This window comes from Coregonus lavaretus (genome assembly GCF_964263955.1).
Source record: "Coregonus lavaretus genome assembly, chromosome: 6".
NCBI lineage: Eukaryota > Metazoa > Chordata > Actinopteri > Salmoniformes > Salmonidae > Coregonus > Coregonus lavaretus.
The window spans coordinates 59,640,129-59,662,033 of NC_139993.1; the positions used below are offsets into that span (position 1 = coordinate 59,640,129).

Below are 21,905 nucleotides of genomic sequence, written 5' to 3' on the forward strand. Positions count from 1 at the left end.
GTAGCCTAAAAATAAAACAGGATTGGTATGTCACTTCATTGCCTATTGGTCTGAATAAGAAACATTTAAGGAACATTCTGTAATTTCTACAGCCTGACCCCGCCACTTTGTTTGGCAAGCTGAGGAAGTGGATGGGGGGAATTTTAATTAGATTGTGAGAACAGTGGGGGTACATCAAAATATGCTCAGTTGTGATGACATTCATGCAATGTTTAAGTTAGGTTGCACAGGACATTCTTATAATGTTGTAAGAATGTTGACAGAACACCTGGTCTAAGTTCTTTAAAGGTTCCCAGAGCACGCAATATACATTTTACCTTGCTTTGGAGGTCCTCACAACATTTCAGGAACATTTAAGTTTTAGCTAATATTACCACAACATTCTCAGCATACAAATTTGTAGCTCCTTAAAGCACAACACAGCAGATTGGAATACAGCCCATTATGTTCCTCTCCAGGACTGTGTTGGAGTTGATCTAGAAACACATGGTATATGATTTCATTCATAGGACATTTGAACAGCGTTTAATCATATAAACACAACCATATTTTTCACACTTTATATGTCGACAATCTGCACGTGTGAGGTTTGAACCTGCAATGTTTGGTTCCCAAGCCAAGTCTTCTATCCTCTACACCTCCAGGGAAGCTCTCTTGCAGCTTCTTTTGTCAGTATATAGTCATGGCAGTATGGTCAATCAGGAATTCCATTCTTCCTTTTAAGTCTTCTTAAACGGAACTAACCCAGGGATATACTGGTAACTGGGTTACTCACCATCACTTTACCCATCCTCTTTATATGCTGTGTACGTCTGGGCCCATATTTACAAGGTACTCAAGACTATGAATCTCTGATCACTTTTGCTTTTGAGATCATGAAAAATAAGATGGGGGACCATATATAATTATAATTATAATAATTATATATCAAGCGTCAATGTTCTGGGAACTTGCACAAAACCAATTTTGGTTTGCTGGGAAAACATTACTGGTACATTGTGTTATTACATTACCTGGAAACCTAATGAGAACGTTTGGGGAATGTTCTTTGGTGGTTGTTACAGATGTTGTGCACAACATTTTAGTGAATGTTAGGAGAACATTCCAAGGTTAATTCATTTAAAACATTCTAAAAAATATATTTTGTTGTCCCCCAAAAAAATATTTGAATGTTTTTCTGATGTTATCATCCTAATTAGAACTTAATGGAAATCTTAGCTAATGTTCTGGCTTGCTGGGAGGCCAATGAAGAGACAGATTGTATAATATTAGGAGGAATGTATAGATAAATAGTATACGCTACAGTAGGCTACTAAATAAACTTTCCAGTGGCACTGACTCACCCAATGATGAAGATGAAGCCTGGGCTATTCACCGGTGATGGACAATGTGCTTGTGCCAATAACCAATCTCAAGATAAACTACTTTGAAAAACAGTGCTGTTTGCTCAGAATTACTCAAAGGTTGTTGAGATTTTTTCTTTTCTTCTACAGACAGATCAGTCTTCTCTTTTCAGCAGTAGGCATTTCCTTCCTAAACTGTACGTTCTTGCAATTGCATTTTGAAAGGCAAACTGACAGCCACAACCAACCATAGAAATGCTTTATAATCCATAGATAGCAGTTCCCATTCAAGTCAGGACTGACAGCCATTGCTAGTGTACCCATGAGTTTAACAGTCAAATTGCCAGGGTTAGAGCTTCCAAAACACTTATGTGGATTATACTGTATGTCTATGGCCACAGCAACAATCTGTTATATATTTGGCATGTGTGCTGCCCAAATTGTGGCCTTCCCAACTGGAGGCTAAGTGCATATGATAAAACTGAATCCACAGCTATTTTTTTTGAAGCTATTGATCCGCTGTGGCTAAATTATGCTCTCTGGTGAAGTGTTTTGAATGATTTTATTTATCTATGTTCAGACAGGAGTAAAATAATTTTTGGAAAAATTATTTTTTATTTAATTTTGGCAAAATTATTGCAATTTATCAGGGGATGCTGGAGCACTTCCAGCACTCCTACTTCCCGCAGTTATGCCTACATGAAGTTGAAATTACAGTTTAAAAAAAACATATTTCGAAACAATAGTCTACATTGTTAGTTTACAAAGGATCCAATGACAATGAAAACATGTTATGATAGTCTTACTGCTCACAAGGCATTCATAAGCTGCTTGTAGCCTACATGTATACATACTATTGTGGTATCAATTCCTTTTCTTTCTGTTGGCCACAGTACTTTTTCCATGTAGGCCTACTATTTCAATATGAAACAAATGTGTTTCTCCATACATGTCTTGTATAATTCAAGTATAGCCTACTGCTATGTTTTAATGCACAGGGCCCCATCCCAGGCAGGACTCCCAAAACCCGCTGCTCCAATCAGAAGGCAGCTATTCTGTAAGGAGTCAATTTGCCTTGAGCCTTTCTTCTCCTGAGAAGCTTTGAGAAAGGGACTTGCAGAGTTTGGACAAGAGCTCCCGACACGGCAGCTGAGCTGAGCTCCTTCATAACTTCATAGGAAGAGTGTGAGAAGCTCAGAAGGTCCACAAGAGCGGCGGAGGTGACGCGCGCTGAATCAGAACATTGAAGGGCGCGAGAGCATCTTTGACAGCATCTAAAGTTTTCCACCGCTTTTCTCCTTTTTTATTTATTTAAGGAAAACAATATTGGCTTTTTCATCACTATCTTGTTACTGTTTTTAGGGAGCCAATGTGTCTCCCTTTACCTCGAGATTCATCCTGAGTTTCTGAGCGGAGACAAAAACTATTAGAACTTTGTTGGCGACGCGTCATAGACCGTTCGGTCTGAAAATGGGCATCAAGCGTGTGCCATTGTTGCTTGTGCAGGTACTTCTCCTGGCGGCTGTGTCCTCCGGGCAGAACACGGGGACAGAAGGGACAAAAGAGGAGATCCCAGAGGGAGCGTCCACCCTGGCGTTCGTCTTTGATGTCACCGGCTCCATGTACGATGATCTCGTGCAGGTTATTGAGGGGGCATCCAAGATTTTGGAGATGTCGCAGAGTAGAACAAAGAGACCCCTCTACAACTATGCATTGGTTCCCTTCCACGACCCGGGTAAGAAAAGCAGGGTTGATCTGCAATCATTAATACATGTAATATAAATAAGAATGATTTATGATATGTACATGAAAAAACATGCCCTCTCTGTCTCATCATCTGAATCACACCTTTATATTTGCAACAGTTTTTTTTTCTGCAACAAAGTATTTGCAATTCTCTGCTATTGTAAGTGGTAGAATACAGATGTTTTGTATGGGCAAGTCTAGCCTACATGAACAGATCTTATTTGGAACAAAAGCAGACCTCATCGTCAGAAACGTGAGAAATGTAATAGTTTACCCACACTCTGGGCTCTGAATGGGTAATGTCTTCACACCTCAGCGTAGTCTGCATCCGGGCATTGTCTCCCTGTCTCCGCATGCAGATGTTCAGCTCCGCAGTCACTATCATTAGCATTCCGTTTGAGTTAGTGTGTTTAGGGCTATTACCTTTCAGGCACAAAATCATACTGTAATGTGGTAGCCTACCTTGTATTTACTGTGAAAAGTGTAGAAATTAGACAAGGAAGAGGCCAGTGTCATGTTGTTAGATGTATAGATCCAAGTGGACAGGGCATTGAACTCCGCACACACTCTTCACACCAACTAATTGCCTATATGACATATCCATATATATTAGACACTTTTTGGGGGATCCAACGCTGCATGAGGTTTTATTTGGCCAAAAACAGAGGGAAAAGTGTGTAGCATATGTTTGAGTCTGTAATTACGAGCTGTGGATAGGGAGGAGAGCTGTGGATAGGGAGAACCATTCACTCATCTACTTGGTACATCGTCAACAAAAGCCATTGTCAGGGACTTGTGTTGTTTGCGGGGCCTGTTGGGGCCTAGGGGGGCCTGGGGGGCCTCGGTCAACAACACAGTGGCCAGCAAACAGTCCATAGCGCGATGGGATGCTGCGAGAGTGCCGAAATAAGCGCCGGGTGAGAGCTTGTTAAAGACAGAAAGGGAGAGAGAGGAAGAGAGAGATAGAGAGAAAGGGAGAAGTGAGAAGGGAGAGAGAAAGGCAGAGAGGGAGCATTTCGTTTTCCAGAACTCTAATACACCAAACCTGGATCTGACATAGAGATTGTTTCTGGACCCTCTGTGCCAAATAGATTTTCCATCCTGCTGTCCTCTGAGAGCACAGGAATGTCTTTCAAGATGCACATGCACAATATCTGGTTATCGTTTCAGAGCATCATCATCATACTGTTACTAAACCAACCAACTGACAGAGAGAGGAGAGAGAGAGAGAGAGAGAGAGAGAAGAGAGAAGAGAGAAGAGAGAAGAGAGAAGAGAGAAGAGAGATAGAGAGAGGAGAGAGAGAGCAGGGATTCGTGGTGACTCAGAGCAGTATTCCAGATGTGCGTTGCTCCTATGCTTAAATCAGCATGTCAAATTCTTTAAGCATTTTTGTATAACGCCTCAATCGAGCCTCTGTGCCATGAAAAATAAATAGTTGAAAGTGAGGTATGCACAGAATATACAAGTATTCCAAATGACTGATTCAATTAGTGCACGCTTTTGAAGAACAAGTAAACCTCTGGTCCTTTCCCATACGACTGATGAAGTATGATGTAGCCATAAAATAACATATTCTCCATTAGGTTGTATAGCCAGGTTTGGGTAAGTTACTTTTTAAATGTAATCTGTTACAGTTACTAATTACCTGTCCAAAAAATAATCAGTAACGTAACTTTTGGATTACCCAAACTCAGTAAAGTAATCAGATTACTTTTGGATTACTTTCCCCTTAAAAGGCATTAGAAGAAGACAAAAGGGATCTGTCAAATGCATTAGGTTTGTCATCAGTGGTCTCTGACTTGTGGTCCGACTCGCTGACTTGCGCCTATTTTCAATGCTTTATTGAATGTCATTGAGAAAACAGAAAGGTGTCATAATGTACAGTACCAGTCAAAAGTTCAAGGGTTTTTCTTTATTTTTTACTATTTTTTACATTGTAGAATAATAGTGAAAACATCAAAACTATGGAATAACACATATGGAATCATGTAGTAAACAAAAAAGTGTTAAACAAATCAAAATATATTTTATATTTGAGATTCTTCAAATAGCCAACCTTTGCCTTGATGACAGCTTTGCACACTCTTGGCATTCTCTCAACCAGCTTCACCTGGAATGCTTTTCCAACAGTCTTGAAGGAGTTCCCATATATGCTGAGCACTTGTTGGCTGCTTTTCCTTCACTCTGCCGTCCGACTCATCCCAAACCATCTCAATTTGGATGAGGTCGGGGGATTGTGGAGGTCAGGTCATCTGATGCACCACTCCATTACTCTCCTTCTTGGTAAAATAGCCCTTACACAGCCTGGAGGTGTGTTGGGTCATTGTCCTGTTGAAAACAAATGAGAGTCCCACTAAGCCCAAACCAGATGGGATGGCATATCGCTGCAGAATGCTGTGGTAGCCATGCTGGTTAAGTGTGCCTTGAATTCTAAATAAATCACAGACAGTGTCACCAGCAAATCACCCCCACACCATAACACCTCCTCCTCCATGCTTTACGGTGGGAAATAGACATGCAGAGATCATCCGTTCACCCACACCGCGTCTCACAAAGACATGGCGGTTGGAACCAAACATTTCCAATTTGGACTCCAGACCAAATTTCCACCAGTCTTAATGTCCATTGCTCATGTTTCATGGCCCAAGCAGGTCTCTTCTTATTGGTGTCCTTCAGTAGTGGTTTCTTTGCAGCAATTCGACCATGAAGGCCTGATTCACACAGTTCCTCTGAACAGTTGATGTTGAGATGTGTCTGTGACTTGAACTCTGTGAATCATTTATTTGGGCTGCAATTTCTGAGGCTGGTAACTCTAATGAACATATTTACATTTACGTCATTTAGCAGACGCTCTTATCCAGAGCGACTTACAGTTAGTGAGTGCATACATTTTCATACTGGCCCCTGTGGGAATCAAACAACCCTGGCGTTGCAAGCGCCATGCTCTACCAACTGAGCTACACAGAAGCTCTGCAGAAGAGGTAACTCTGGGTCTTCCATTCCTGTGGCGGTCCTCATGAGAGGCAGTTTCATCATAGCGCTTGATGGTTTTTGCGACTGCACTTGAAGAAACTTTCAAAGTTCTTGAAATGTTCCTTATTGACTGACCTTTGTGTCTTAAAGTAATGATGGACTGTCGTTTCTCTTTGCTTATTTGAGCTGTTCTTGCCATAATATGGACTTGGTCTTTTACCAAATAAGGCTATCTTCTGTATACCACCCTACCTTATCACAACACAACTGATTGGCTCAAACGCATTAAGAAGGAAAGAAATTCCACAAATTAACTTTTAAGAAGGCACACCTGTTAATTGAAATGCATTCCAGGTGACTACCTCATGAAGCTGGTTGAGAGAATGCCAAGAGTGTGCAAAGCTGTCATCAAGGCAAAGGGTGGCTATTTGAAGAATCTCAAATATAAAATAAATTTTGATTTGTTTAACACTTTTTTGGTTACTACATGATTCCATATGTGTTATTCCATAGTTTTAATGTCTTCACTATTATTCTACAATGTAAAAAATAGTAAAAATAAAGAAAAACCCTTGAATGAGTAGGTGTGTCAAACTTTTGACTGGTAGTGTATATTTTTTTCTCGCAAACATCCTTTCAGAATTGAAAAGTTATCCAATAATTAATCATCTAGTTTTTCCAAAGTCATCAGTTATTCCCCAACCCTGTGTATGGGCTAGTACAGACCATATACAGTGTACCATATACAGTGTATCATATACCATATACCATATACAGTGTAAACCAGTTGTATTGTTAAAGTAAGCCTATACTAACAAGGTTTCTAGGGAATATTTGGGGCGGCAGGTAGCTTAGTGGTTAAGAGCGTTGTGCCAGTAACTGAAAGGGTTTTTCACTAGGTGAAAAATCTGTCGATGTGCCCTTGAGCAAGGCACTTAACCCTAATTGCTCCTGTAAGTCGCTCTGGATAAGAGAGTCTGCTAAATGACTAAAAATGTAAATATTTGTGGCTATTTCTGAGCACACAGAGAGAGAGAGTTTCCTGACTATTGTGTGCCGGGGGCCTAGGGGGAGGGGAGAATAAGATCAAAAAGTATTGGGACAGTGACACATTTTTGTCTCTGTACTCCAGCATTTTGGATTTTAAATGATACAATGACTATGAGGTTAAAGTGCACTGTCAGCTTTAACTTGAGGGTATTTTCATCCATATTTGGTGAACCGTTTAGAAATTACAGCACTTTCTGTACATAGTCCCCCCAATTTAGGGGACCAAAAGTGTTGGGACAAATTCACTTATATGTGTATTCAAGTATTCAATGTTGGATGCATTTGCTGTTTGTTTCGTTTCAGATTATGTCGTGCCCAATAGAAATTAATAGTAAATAATGTATTGTGTCATTTTGGAGTCACTTTTATGTAAATAAGAATAGAATATGTTTCTAAACACTTCTACATTAATGTGGATTCTACCATGATTACAGATCACAGGAGGTTGGTGGCACCTTAATTGGGGAGGACGGTCTTGTGGTAATGGCTGGAGCGGAATAGGTGGAATGGTATCAAATACTTAATGCCATTCCATTTGCTCCATTCCAGCCATTATTATGAGCCGTCCTCCCCTCAGCAACCTCCACTGTTACGGATTTTTTTTACATTTTAGTCATTTAGCAGACGCTCTTATCCAGAGCGACTTACAGTTAGTGAGTGCATACATTTTCATACTGCCCCCCCGTGGGAAACGAACCCACAACTCTGGTGTTGCAAGCACCATGCTCTACCAACTGAGTTACACAGGGCCTGAATCGTGAATAATGATGAGTGAGAAAGTTACAGACGCATAAATATCATACTCCCAAGACATGCTAACCTCTCACCATTACAATAACAGGGGAGGTTAGCGTTTTTTTTTGGGGGGGGGGTGGGTGGTATGATATTTGTTTGTCTGTAACCTTTTCAAATCACTTCAAGTCCTGGAGTACAGAGCCAAAACAACAACACATTTGTCACTGTCCCAATACTTTTGGAGCTGACTGAATGTCCTTCACTGCCTACGTAGACGTCCACAGTGCAGCAGTGGCGTATGCCTTAAAACCTAAGCCATACTTGTGTTTGACATTTCATCCCCATCCTACTGAAGAGGCACAGCTTTGTTTTTAAAGGGGTTTTATTCTGAAGTTGTTCCAGGTGGATGTGCATACATTTTCTCTGTTTTCCATTCTGCTCGCTGATAAGGAAGTGCCTCCTGTTTGATTTGGCTGTCTTTGAATCGGAGGCCAGAGCCCCCCCACTATTTACAGTGCAATCTGCCACAGTAAACATGGACCTGGAGGGTGTGGGGGGGGGGGGTGCTGGGATATTGGGGTCAAATTTGTGTGGGAAGAACACTCAAGAAGCCCCCCTTTACTCCACCCTGGAGAGAGAGAGAGAGAGAGAGAGAGAGAGAGAGAGAGAGAGAGAGAGAGAGAGAGGGAGAGAGAGGGAGATGTTGTTTTGTGTCTTCTCACTTTTGTTTATTGTTTATTTCACTTGCTTTGGCAATGTAAACGTTTCCCATGCCAATAATGCCCTTTGAATTGAATTGAATTGAGGGAGAGAGAGAGCGAGAGAGACAGAGACAGAGAGACAGAGAGAGAGAGAGAGAGAGGGAGAGAGAGAGAGAGAGAGAGAGAGAGGGAGAGAGAGAGGGAGATGTTGTTTTGTGTCTTCTCACTTTTGTTTATTGTTTATTTCACTTGCTTTGGCAATGTAAACACGTTTCCCATGCCAATAATGCCCTTTGAATTGAATTGAATTGAGAGGGAGAGAGAGAGTGAGAGAGACAGAGAGAGGGAGAAAGAGAGAGAGAGGAAGAGAGCGAGAGAGACGGACAGAGAGACAGGGAGACACAGAGCATACTTCTCAAGTCATTTGACTGAAGCAGAGGGGTTGTGTTTATATAAGCCTTAGGAAAGAGCTGTTTCCATTGTTAGAATGCTGCTGAAACAGTACAGTGGCGGAAGGCTTGTGTCGGAGGTTCATTGTAGCATTACCACTTTGACACTTCCACTCTGGCAGTGGACTCTTTCAAAACAAGGTGCCAATGAGGCTCACTTACAGTGATAAGGAGGAAACATACACAGCATACGGAACAGGAACAGGACATTCCTGTGTGTGTGTGTGTGAGTGTGTGTTAGGTGTTGTGATGATCAACTGTTGAAATCTAATTAGCCAACTTCAAGCAGGCTCCTGTGCACTACTTTTGACCAGGCTATTCCCTATAGTTCACTAGGTTTTACCAGGGCCCTTTTGACCAGAGCTCTATGGGCCTTGATCAAAAGTAGTGCACTATAATGTGAACAGGGTGCAGCCCCTGTGTTGCCTGTAGTCGGGGACTGGACCGCTGCTCTGAGGCTGCTGGCTGCCTGTGGAATCATCAGAGAGGTGATGACGGTGTAGCTCTTAGTCCCTCAGAAGATCAAAGAGCATCAGCCGGTGTTGGGGACTCCTTTGTAAAGTCGTATCTTTGTAAAGTAGTATATTTGTAAAGTAGTATATTTGTAAAGTCTTATATTTGTAAAGTAGTATCTTTGTAAAGTAGTATATTTGTAAAGTATTATCTTTGTAAAGTCATATATTTGTAAAGTCTTATATTTGTAAAGTTGTATCTTTGTAAAGTAGTATCTTTGTAAAGTAGAATCTTTGTAAAGTAGTATCCATCCCTTTTTTTCTCCTCTTGTGTTTTAGTTTTCTCTCTTTTTCCTTTTTTGAGTGGCAGCATTTTCTGTCTGAAAACCGCCCCGCCCGTGTGAGATTACAAGGATCTTTGCATGTTGCTGGACAGAGTCAATAATGATGCCATTAAGCAGGAATTCCGAGGTGAGGGGGTTGAAAATGGTAGTGAGGCAGTCGAGGAGGAGCGTGGCAGAGGACAGTTCACCTCTCCTGTTTCATCTTTGTAACGACCTGCCTGGAATATGAAAATAGCCTTTAATTTTTAGGAGTGCTTGACTCGTGCACCTTTTTTCTCCGTGCCTCAGGGGTTGAGCGCAATAGTTTAAAACGCCACTTAGCGTCTTTGTAGTTTTCCTACAGGGGTTCCCCCCTGGGCTTTCATCTGGGAAAGTTTAGAATACCTCAGGGCTTGTTTGGAAGCACTTCTAAACATCACCTCCATTTGTGTTACTATTTCAGCAGTTTTGAGACAGAGAGCTGTAGTCTAGATAGGTTTACAATGTTTAATGTCACTGTGGAACATGCAGACTGCAGTTTGTTGTGTTTTCTACATAAACCAGCCATGTCTCCATCCTCAGTTCTGTTTTCTCCTTCAACCTGGGCTGCATACTCTCGGGCTGTGTCCCAAATGGAACTATATTCCGTAGTGCACTACTTTTGACCAGAGCCCTATGGGCCCTAGTTAAAAGCAATGCACTTCATAGGTTATATTGTGCCATTTGGGACACAAGCCTCTGTCTCATCTGGAGCTTCTGAGAGTTGGTCTGTCCTGATTGTGACCTGAGGGGGCGGTGACTCCACTCTCTGTCAGTCTGTCTGTGCTCTCTGCTTTGTAATGATTGGATAATGTGATATCGTCTGACCTCTGGTGACCGGCGCAGGTTTGTGAGGTCACAGCCTCCCTCAGGTCACTGTCTGTGTGCCTGTGTGTGAAAGAAGGCCTGAACTTGATACGGTGGTGCCAGCCGAGTGGAGTAACTGGGTCTAGGATGGCGGGATGGGAGAAGAGGGGATGTATCCATGTATGGCAGTGATTTTAAAGGTTCTTGTAGAGGGAGAAAATAGAGATTAAACAGGTAGAGACATTTAGCTACACAATGATGCTCTGCTTACAGGGAAGTTGATTACAGGTTGATTACAGGTTGATAACATGTTTAGCAGGCTTACTGGACCCCAACGTTGGAAAATAATTTCCTTCCAACCATTTTAGCCACTTCCAGCCACTTTCAGCTCCTGAGGGGTTTTTCGGCTGTTCGGGCACACCATTCTTTTTCTGGAGTCAAGCCGAAGTTCAGAGCCGAAGTCTACGCCCCTTCATCTATGATTGGTCAACAGTAGGCATTCTTCAATAAGTCTTTGTTGCCATTCAACGAGAGACGACTCGTTTTCATGCAGATTCTTTCATTGAGAAATACCGCACCAAACATCTTAGTTAGATGTAAAATTGCACGACTAAGATCTCCTCTGGAAAAACGTCAAAATTAATGACAGATTTCTTGAGTTATCTTAGATTAATTCTGATTATTTTGACGAAATGTATACTGGCTACGGGGCATCAAAATAGACAAACAGGACTATTGCCGCTTTTTTCTCGTTTTTCAAGTGAAGGTCTTTTAAAGGAGTACGCGAGCACACTCTTTTGGTTCGGCTAGCTGAGTTTGGCTAATCGCCAGCCGAACTGAAGCAAGCATGACGCCTTTAGCCAGGTCTCCCTTGTGAAAGAGGTCTACTGACCTTAGTGGGAGAACCTGCTTAAATAAAGTGTATTCAAACAAACAAAAAGCAGAATTATCATCAACCTATGAAACATAGTAGCTGTTGTTTCACCCCTCTTGGTTCAGTGCTCAGAGTGTTCAGTGGGTTTCATCCTTAACCTGTTACTATCATTGGGTTAATCCAGGTACACCCAAACAGCTGTGTGATTGTGTGATTTAGATGTGACAAGGTGGGCTTGAAAGTGAACCGTTGAACGTGACGTCAGAGGAATCCAACCCTTGAACTCTGCCCTTCTTTTGACCGATGTACAGTATGTTTACGAAACATGGATTGTGTTGCATAAAGGCATGTTTTGCTGCTTATCTGAGGGCTCGAGTTATGTCCTGTGAACCTGCTATGAGGTCAGTTGTGTTAGTTTACTGTCTTGGCTTGACATGCCTGCGCTGCTGAAAAAGACAGCATACAGTATACCAGATCATTGTGTTAGGACACTTTGATGCTGATATGCTGGTGACCAATTTATGCTGGTATGCTGGTAACGCTGGTTTGCTGGTGACCAGTTTATGCTGGTGACCAGCATACCAGCAATAGCTGGTCACCAGTGTACCAGCATTTGCTGGTCACCAGAAAAACCAGCATCAAAGTGCTTAATTATTTAAGACAATCAATTACAAATATCATAAGGCCTTACTTTGAGGGCCTAGTTTTTCCCTAATACAGTGGCCACATCAGGCCTGCAAGTCACATTAGGCTGGCTTGCAAAGTGATGTTTAACTTCTATTGGAATCCAGCCAGAGTAAGTGTCAGAATGACTGCCAGGGTTAGAAAAATGAATAAAAAAGACTACCTAAACCATCTAAACGGGAACAACCATTTCAGCGGATTTCATTTGGGTGCAAGAAGTCCAACTAAGATTGGATTAGTTTAGCAAAATGTATGTTATTTATTTTTGTGTAGCATAAGATTTATGAATCAATCAATGTACATGCAAAAACACAGATATTGAAACAAACAATAGAACTGCAATAGAGCATGCTGAGAAATATAATGATGGCCGTGGTTTTGCCAACTAGACCATGTTGGTTAGAAGGCGGCCGGTAGCCTAGTGATTAGAGAGGTGAGGCACCAACTGGAGCATTGCCAGTTCGAATCCAGGGTCTGACTGGAAAAAAAAATCTGGCAGGATGTGAGCTGGCAACTGGAGGTGTGCTTGTATAAAAACCTAGGTGCCCTTGAGCAAGACACTTAACCCCCCACAACGGCTCCACGGGCTCGCAGTGTGGCAGCTCTCCGAAAAGTAACTCTGTTTGTGTGTCTTTTGGAGGGGTTGGGTTAAAAGCAGAAGTCACATTTCGGTTGGACCTTGTGTGCAATTGACCAATGAAGTGATCTTAATCTTCAGCTGGACCAGTTTTGTCACCAGCAGACGAGCTAGTGGGCCAGTCTAACTAGCTAGACCATGCTAGTCAGACCAGCATCAGACCATCATAGACCAGCTTGAAATTTATGCTGGCCTAATCTGTTTTTTCCCCCAGCAGTTTGCAGTAAGCACGCTGCACTGTACTCTGTCTGATGACCATAGATAGGACAGTGGTTGCTACAGGAAGGAGGACTGTTATTTCTTCTCCCTGTTGGAAAATCGATGAATGATTAAACAATTTAATGAATTGTAGCATGGATTCTCTGGTCTAGGCCATCCCCTTAGACCTTGGCAATGCCACAGAATGAGAAGAGGCATCTAGCTGCCAAGCACTGTGGTACTCAACTCAACCCTTAAAACATGAGAGCTGTTGCCAGTCAGTCAGCATGCAGAGAGCCTTATTATCCATAATAACAGGCAGGAACCCCTGGATGAACACACTAACCCTATCAGAGCATTCCAAACTCAGCTTTTTAACAATCAGATTAAAACCGATTACACTAAAAGATTGTCTAGACGCTCGTTATTAGGGGAAAGGTTATTTACGTAAGATTTTGGTACAGGTTAATTTTATTATGTCGCGTTTTAAATCCTGGTTTGGAGCCAGTCTGGAAAGTTCATTTGGAGGATATTAGATATACTCTCTGTCCGTGCCAAAGGCTAACCATCATTCCCATGGTTTGGGATGACGCGACCTCAGGTTTGTTTTTCCGAGAAGCACATTTTCCCCTCTACCTTGTAAGCCATTCATGTACAGTTTAATCAAAACATGTGTAAGGTTTCAGTGAGTCCGTAATGCCGGCACTGACTGGAGAGTGCGGAATGACATGTACCTTGTTTTGCTCCACCGGTAAAGGAAAGGTGGTGCGGTCGGTTTCTCCCCTCTTGGCAGGCGACCAGGCAATGAATGCGAGGGGAGGGGAGGGGAGTGGAGTGGAGGGGGAGGGGAGGGGAGGTGAGGGGAGGGGAGTGGAGGGGGAGGGGAGGGGAGGTGAGGGAATGTAGGTTAGTGGGGGGAACAGCTGAGATGCTCCTGGAAGGAGTTTTAAGGGCATTGGTAGGTGGTGCGCCGTGTTTTTGAGGGGCATGAAGGCCTGCAGCAGGGTGTAAAGTGGTATAGCGTTTGATGTGGACAAGTGTTGGAGGACAAAGGACCAGGCTGTGGAGCTTTAGGTCAGGATGTGTCAGTGGCCTCTGCCCCCTCAGGTCTGGCCTGGGGTGGTCTGGTCTGGCCTGGGGTGGTCTGGTCTTGCCTGGCCCAGGCTGGGGTGGTCTGGGCTGGGGTGGTCTTGTCTGAGTTGGGGTGGTCTGGTCTGGCCTGGGCTGGGGTGGTCTGGTCTGGCCTGGCCTGGGGTGGTGGGTGGTGGTGGGTTGAGCTCGGGTGGTGGCGGTTGGTGAGTTGTGTGTTGTGTTGGGGGTGGTGGCGTGACGTGTGTGAGCATACAGGCAGACGGATAGCGACAGATTCTCTACGGACTCTATTCTGCAGCAGTGAGTGAACAGAGTGTGTGGTCCACAGAGCTAATGTGCTGCTGCTCTGCTGAGCTTTCCCAGTTAGACTCTGCACACACACACACACACACACACACACACACACACACACACAAACACAAACACACACACTCACTCACTCACTCTCACAGATACAGTGCCTTGCAAAAGTATTCATCCCCCTTGGCATTTTCCCTATTTTGTTGCATTACAACCTGTAATTTAAATGGATTTTTATTTGAATTTCATGTAATGGACATACACAAAATAGTCCAAATTGGTGAAGTGAAATGAAAAAAATAACTTGTTTCAAACGATTCAAAAAAATTTATAACAGAAAAGTGGTGCGTGCATATGTATTCACCCCCTTTGCTATGAAGCCCCCTAAATAAGATCTGGTGCAACCAATTACCTTCAGAAGTCACATAATTAGTTAAATAAAGTCCACCTGTGTGCAATCTAAGTGTCACATGATCTGTCACATGAACTCAGGATATATACACCTGTTCTGAAAGGCCCCAGAGTCTGCAACACCACTAAGCAAAGGGCACTGCCAAGCAAGCGGCACCATGAAGACCAAGGAGCTCTCCAAACAGGTCAGGGACAAAGTTGTGGAGAAGTACAGATCAGGGTTGGGTTATAACAAAATATCCGAAACTTTGAACATCCCACGGAGCACCATTAAATCCATTATTTAAAAATTGAAAGAATATGGCACCACAACAAACCTGCCAAGAGAGGGCCGCCCACCAAAACTCACAGACCAGGCAAGGAGGGCATTAATCAGAGAGGCAACAAAGAGACCAAAGATAACCCTAAAGGAGCTGCAAAGCTCCACAGCGGAGATTGGAGTATCTGTCCATAGGACCACTTTAAGCCGTACATTCCACAGAGCTGGGCTTTACGGAAGAGTGGCCAGAAAAAAGCCATTGCTTCAACAAAAAAATAAACAAACACGTTTGGTGTTCGCCAAAAGGCATGTGGGAGACTCCCCAAATATATGGAAGAAGGTACTCTGGTCAGATGAGACTAAAATTGAGCTTTTTGGCCATCAAGGAAAACGCTATGTCTGGCGCAAACCCAACACCTCTCATCACCCCGAGAACACCATCCCCACAGTGAAGCATGGTGGTGGCAGCATCATGCTGTGGGGATGTTTTTCATCGGCAGGGACTGGGAAACTGGTCAGAATTGAAGGAATGATGGATGGCGCTAAATACAGGGACATTTTTGAGGGAAACCTGTTTCAGTCTTCCAGAGATTTGAGACTGGGACGGAGGTTCACCTTCCAGCAGGACAATGACCCTAAGCATACTGCTAAAGCAACACTCGAGTGGTTTAAGGGGAAACATTTAAATATCTTGGAATGGCCTAGTCAAAGCCCAGACCTCAATCCAATTAAGAATATGTGGTATGACTTAAAGATTGTTGTACACCAGCGGAACCCATCCAACTTTAAGGAGCTGGAGCAGTTTTTCCTTGAAGAATGGGAAAAAATCCCAGTGGCTAGATGTGCCAAGCTTATAGAGACATACCCCAAGAGACTTGCAGCTGTAATTGCTGCAAAAGGTGGCTCTACAAAGTATTGACTTTGGGGGGGGTGAATAGTTATGCACGCTCAAGTTTTCTGTTTTTTTTGTCTTATTTCTTGTTTGTTTCACAATAAAAATTATTTTGTCATCTTCAAAGTGGTAGGCATGTTGTGCAAATTAAATGATACAAACCCCCAAAAAATCAATTTTAATTCCAGGTTGTAAGGCAACAAAATAGGAAAAATGCCAAGGGGGGTGAATACTTTCGCAAGCCACTGTAAACATGCAATATCATGCACAGGCACAAACTGCATGCATATGCATACTTCTTGCATATATTATGACTTGTGGAAATGTGGAACCCATTTTGACTTTGCCTTGTGGAACCCGTGCTAACACAGCATGGCAAAAGTAGATGGCTACAAAGCAGGCCTTCAAATCAAATAAAATCAAAGTTTATTGGTCGCATACACAGAATTTCAGATGTTATCGCTGGTGCATCGAAATGCTTATGTTTCTAGATCAAACAGTTCAGCATTATCTAGCAACACAATAAAATACACACATAATCTCAAAAGTTAAAAAATATCAGAACTATCAGAACAAGCAATGGCAGAGTCCGGAAAATGGTGTGTATAGACAGTGCAGACAGTATAGGAATAGAACACACTCAGCCTGTATATAGCTACTTACTTTCTCATGTTCTTCTCTTCTACTTTGCTGTTTTTATATAGTACTACTGATACTGATTACTGCATTGTTGGGAAAGAGCTTGCAAAAAAAAGCATTTCACTGAACTTGTGCACGTGACAATAAAACTAGAAATTTGGAAAGGTGTGTACAGCAGTAGTTATATAGGATGAGCTATGACTAGAATATAGTATGTAAACATTATTAAAGTGACCAGTGTTCAATGTCTCTATATACAAGGGCCAGCAGTCTCTTAAGGTGCAGGGCAGAGTACCGGGCGGTGGTCGACTAGTGACAGTGTCTAAGGTGCAGGGCAGAGTACCAGGCGGTGGTCGACTAGTGACAGTGTCTAAGGTGCAGGGCAGAGTACCAGGCGATAGTCGACTAGTGACAGTGTCTAAGGTGCAGGGCAGAGTACCAGGCAGTGGTCGACTAGTGACAGTGTCTAAGGTGCAGGGCAGAGTACCAGGCGGTGGTCGACTAGTGACAGTGTCTAAGGTGCAGGGCAGAGTACCAGGCGGTAGCCGGCTAGTAACAGTGTCTAAGGTGCAGGGCAGAGTACCAGGCGGTAGCCGGCTAGTAACAGTGTCTAAGGTGCAGGGCAGAGTACCAGGCGGTAGCCGGCTAGTAACAGTGTCTAAGGTGCAGGGCAGAGTACCAGGCGGTAGCCGGCTAGTGACAGTGTCTAAGGTGCAAGGTAGAGTACCAGGCGGTGGTCGACTAGTGACAGTGTCTAAGGGGCAGAGTACCAGGCGGTGGTCGACTAGTGACAGTGTCTAAGGTGCAGGGCAGAGTACCAGGCGGTGGTCGACTAGTGATAGTGTCTAAGGTGCAGGGCAGAGTACCAGGCGGTGGCCGGCTAGTGACAGTGTCTAAGGTGCAAGGCAGAGTACCAGGCGGTGGTCGACTAGTGACAGTGTCTAAGGTGCAGGGCAGAGTACCAGGCGGTGGTCGACTAGTGACAGTGTCTAAGGTGCAGGGCAGAGTACCAGGTGGTGGTCGACTAGTGACAGCGTCTAAGGTGCAGGGCAGAGTACCAGGCGGTGGTCGACTAGTGACAGTGTCTAAGGTGCAGGGCAGAGTACCAGGCGGTGGTCGACTAGTGACAGCGTCTAAGGTGCAGGGCAGAGTACCAGGCGGTGGTCGACTAGTGACAGTGTCTAAGGTGCAGGGCAGAGTACCAGGTGGTGGTCGACTAGTGACAGTGTCTAAGGTGCAGGGCAGAGTACCAGGCGGTGGCCGGCTAGTGACAGTGTCTAAGGTGCAAGGCAGAGTACCAGGCAGTGGTCGACTAGTGACAGTGTCTAAGGTGCAGGGCAGAGTACCAGGCGGTGGTCAACTAGTGACAGTGTCTAAGGTGCAGGGCAGAGTACCAGGCGGTGGCCGGCTAGTGACAGTGTCTAAGGTGCAAGGCAGAGTACCAGGCGGTGGTCGACTAGTGACAGTGTCTAAGGTGCAGGGCAGAGTACCAGGCGGTGGTCGACTAGTGACAGTGTCTAAGGTGCAGGGCAGAGTACCAGGCGGTGGTCGACTAGTGACAGTGTCTAAGGTGCAGGGCAGAGTACCAGGCGGTGGTCGACTAGTGACAGTGTCTAAGGTGCAGGGCAGAGTACCAGGCGGTGGTCGACTAGTGACAGTGTCTAAGGTGCAGGGCAGAGTACCAGGCGGTGGTCGACTAGTGACAGTGTCTAAGGTGCAGGGCAGAGTACCGGGCAGTGGTCGACTAGTGACAGTGTCTAAGGTGCAGGGCAGAGTACCGGGCGGTGGCCGGCTAGTGACAGTGTTTAAGGTGCAGGGCAGAGTACCGGGCGGTGGCCGGCTAGTGACAGTGTCTAAGGTGCAGGGCAGAGTACCGGGCGGTGGCCGGCTAGTGACAGTGTCTAAGGTGCAGGGCAGAGTACCGGGCGGTGGCCGGCTAGTGACAGTGTCTAAGGTGCAGGGCAGAGTACCGGGCGGTGGCCGGCTAGTGATGGCTGTTCAACAGTGTGGTGGCCTGGAGATAGAAGCTGTTTTTCAGTCTCTCGGTCCTGGCTTTGATACACCTTTACTGTCTCCGCCTTGTAGATGGTAGCAGAGTGAACTTGGGTGGCTGAGGTCCTTGATGATCTTCTTGGCCTTCCTGTGACACCGGGTGCGTGTAGTCATTGTATAGAGCCAAATGCTTCCAGTACTAGATGTGAAAGAGGTGCTCCAGTAATGTTAGAGAGGTGTGGTATTGTGCTCCAGTTATGTTAGAGAGTTGTGGTATTGTGCTCCAGTTATGCTAGAGAGGTGTGGTAGGTGCTCCAGTTATGTTAGAGAGGTGTGGTATTGTGCTCCAGTTATGCTAGAGAGGTGTGGTAGGTGCTCCAGTTATGTTAGAGAGGTGTGGTATTGTGCTCCAGTAATGTTAAAGAGGTGTGGTAATGTGCTCCAGTTATGCTAGAGAGGTGTGGTAATGTGCTCCAGTAATGTTAGAGAGGTGTGGCAATGTGCTCCAGTAATGTTAAAGAGGTGTGGTAATGGGGGTGGACAGTGCTTGGCTGATTCATCCTGACCAGAGGCCTAGTCCTGCCAGGAACCTGTCTGCCTATTCCCCCTCAATGTGTCCCTCCTGTTCCTCCACAAAGGATGTTCTGAGTTACACTGAGGGGGAGTTACACTGAGGGGGAGTTACACTGAGGGGGAGGTACACTGAGGGGGAGTTACACTGAGGGGGAGGTACACTGAGGGGGAGTTACACTGAGGGGGAGTTACACTGAGGGGGAGGTACACTGAGGGGGAGGTACACTGAGGGGGAGGTACACTGAGGGGGAGGTACACTGAGGGGGAGTCCCAAATGGTACCCTATTCCCTATATACTGTACACCATATATACAAAAGTATGTGGACACCCCTTCAAATGAGTTGTATCGGCTATTTCAGCCACACCCGTTGCTGACAGGTGGATAGAATCGAGTACACAGCCATGCAATCTTCATAGACAAACATTGGCAGTAGAATGGCCTTACTGAAGAGCTCAGTGACTTTCAACGCGTCACCGTCATAGGATGCCACCTTTCCAACAAGTCAGTTCAGCAAATTTCTGCCCTGCTAGAACTGCCCCGGTCAACTGTAAGTGCTGTTATTGTGAAGTGGAAACGTCTAGGAGCAACAAAGGCTCAGCCGCGAAGTGGTAGGCCACACAAGCTCACAGAATCTTAACGCTACAGCATACATTCTAGACGATTCTTTGCCTACAACTTTGTGGCAACAGTTTGGGGAAGGTCCTTTCCTGTTTCAGCATGACAATGCCCCCATGGACAAAGTGAGGTCCATACAGAACTGGTTTGTCGAGATAGGTGTGGAAGAACTTGACTGGCCTGCACAGAGCCCTGACCTCAACCCCATTGAACACCTTAGGGATGAATTGGAACGCCGACTGCAAGCCAGGCCTAATCGCCCAACATCAGTTCCCGACCTCACTAATGCTCTTGTGGCTGAATGGAAGCAAGTCCGCGCAGCAATTTTCCAACATCTAGTGGAAAGCCTTCACAGAAGAGTGGAGGCTGTTATAGCAGCAAAGGGGGGACCAACTCCATATTAATGCCCATGATTTTGGTCCCGCTCTCTAACCATACTCTGCTCATTCCATTCCACTATAGTCAGCCTGTTCATGCGTTGTCCGTTTAACATGTCTTCATAGAAATTAACTCATATACGCATCATATTGTCTTCCATTGATGTGGCAACCTGCCTGCCAACATCTGGCTGGGTTTATGGTTCTCAACAAAATAGGCTTTCTATTGTCATCGACACACACACACACACACACACACACACACACACACACACACACACACACACACACACAGAAATATCTCAGAATAATTGCTGTGTGTGTGTGTGTGTATAGTACTGCCAGTATATAACTGTATATAGTACTGCCTGTATATAGTACTGCCTGTATATAGTACTGCCTGTGTGTAGTACTGCATGTATATAACTATATATATTACTGCCTGTATATAGTACTGCCTGTATATAGTACTGCCTGTGTAAAGTACTGCCTGTGTATAGTACTGCCGGTATATAACTGTATATAGTACTGCCTGTATATAGTACTGCCTGTATATAGTACTGCCTGTGTGTAGTACTGCATGTATATAACTATATATATTACTGCCTGTATATAGTACTGCCTGTATATAGTACTGCCTGTGTGTAGTACTGCCTGTATATAACTGTATATAGGACTGCCTGTATATAGGACTGCCTGTGTATAGTACTGCCTGTGTATAGTACTGCCTGTATATAGTACTGCCTGTGTGTAGTACTGCCTGTATATAGTACTGCCTGTATATAGTACTGTCTGGATATAACTGTATATAGTACTGCCTGTATATAGTACTGTCTGGATATAACTGTACATAGTACAGCCTGTATATAGTACTGTCTGTATATAGTACTGCCTGCCTCCACCATGAGTACAGAGGATTCATGGCCCCAGTTGACTTCCATCCCCCAGCCTCTCTGCCTGGCCTGCCTGTCAACCTATCTGCCTGGCCTGCCTGTCTGCCTCTCTGCCTGGCCTGCCTGTCTGCCTGCCAGCCTGTCAACCTATCTGCCTGGCCTGCCTGTCTGCCTGTCAACCTCTCTGCCTGGCCTGCCTGTCTGCCTCTCTGCCTGCCAGCCTGTCAACCTCTCTGCCTGGCCTGCCTGTCTGCCTGTCAACCTCTCTGCCTGGCCTGCCTGTCAACCTCTCTGCCTGGCCTGCCTGTCTTCCTGGCCTACCTGTCAACCTCTCTGCCTGGCCTGCCTGTCTGCCTGGCCTGCCTGTCAACCTCTCTGCCTGTCTGCCTGGCCTGCCTGTCAACCTCTCCGCCTCTCTGCCTGGCCTGCCTGCATGTGTGGTTGGTTGGTGGCTGTTTCTCTCTTTCTCAACAAGAGACGGTGTGGGACACAGTGGTGGCCATGTCTTACAGTTTTATTCGGCGCTGGCTGTCACACACAAACACAGACACACACGCACGCACACACACACACACAGGTCAGCGTCACTCAAACTGAAGACCCTCCTCCGTGTGCCCCCCACTGGAGGACCGAGGCTTCTCACAGCCAATCAGGTCCAGACAAAATTAGAAGCAGACCCCTGAGTGGTGGAGGCTCCCTGGGGCATATCCTGGCTACGATACACCCAGGGCTTTAAAGTGCGACAAAATATTTTGCTGTGCGACAAGGAGTTTTATTTTGGGAGCACTGTGCGACTTGGAAAGAAATATCTCCGAATAATTGCTGTAATGATAAGTCTTCGCTGTACT

At 44.8% G+C, this 21,905-nt stretch overlaps 1 protein-coding gene across 1 annotated transcript in view; it reads left to right on the plus strand.

Moving 5' to 3' along the window:
• The first annotated feature begins 2,658 nt into the window (after positions 1-2,658).
• The window catches only part of hmcn1 (hemicentin 1), a 183,495-nt gene continuing 164,248 nt past the window's right edge, over positions 2,659-21,905 (plus strand). Inside the window, exon 1 of the mRNA XM_084163907.1 lies at positions 2,659-3,078. Within this exon, the coding sequence (XP_084020033.1) occupies positions 2,814-3,078 (265 nt within the window). The 5' untranslated portion in view covers positions 2,659-2,813. The remainder of the gene's footprint in view (positions 3,079-21,905) is intronic.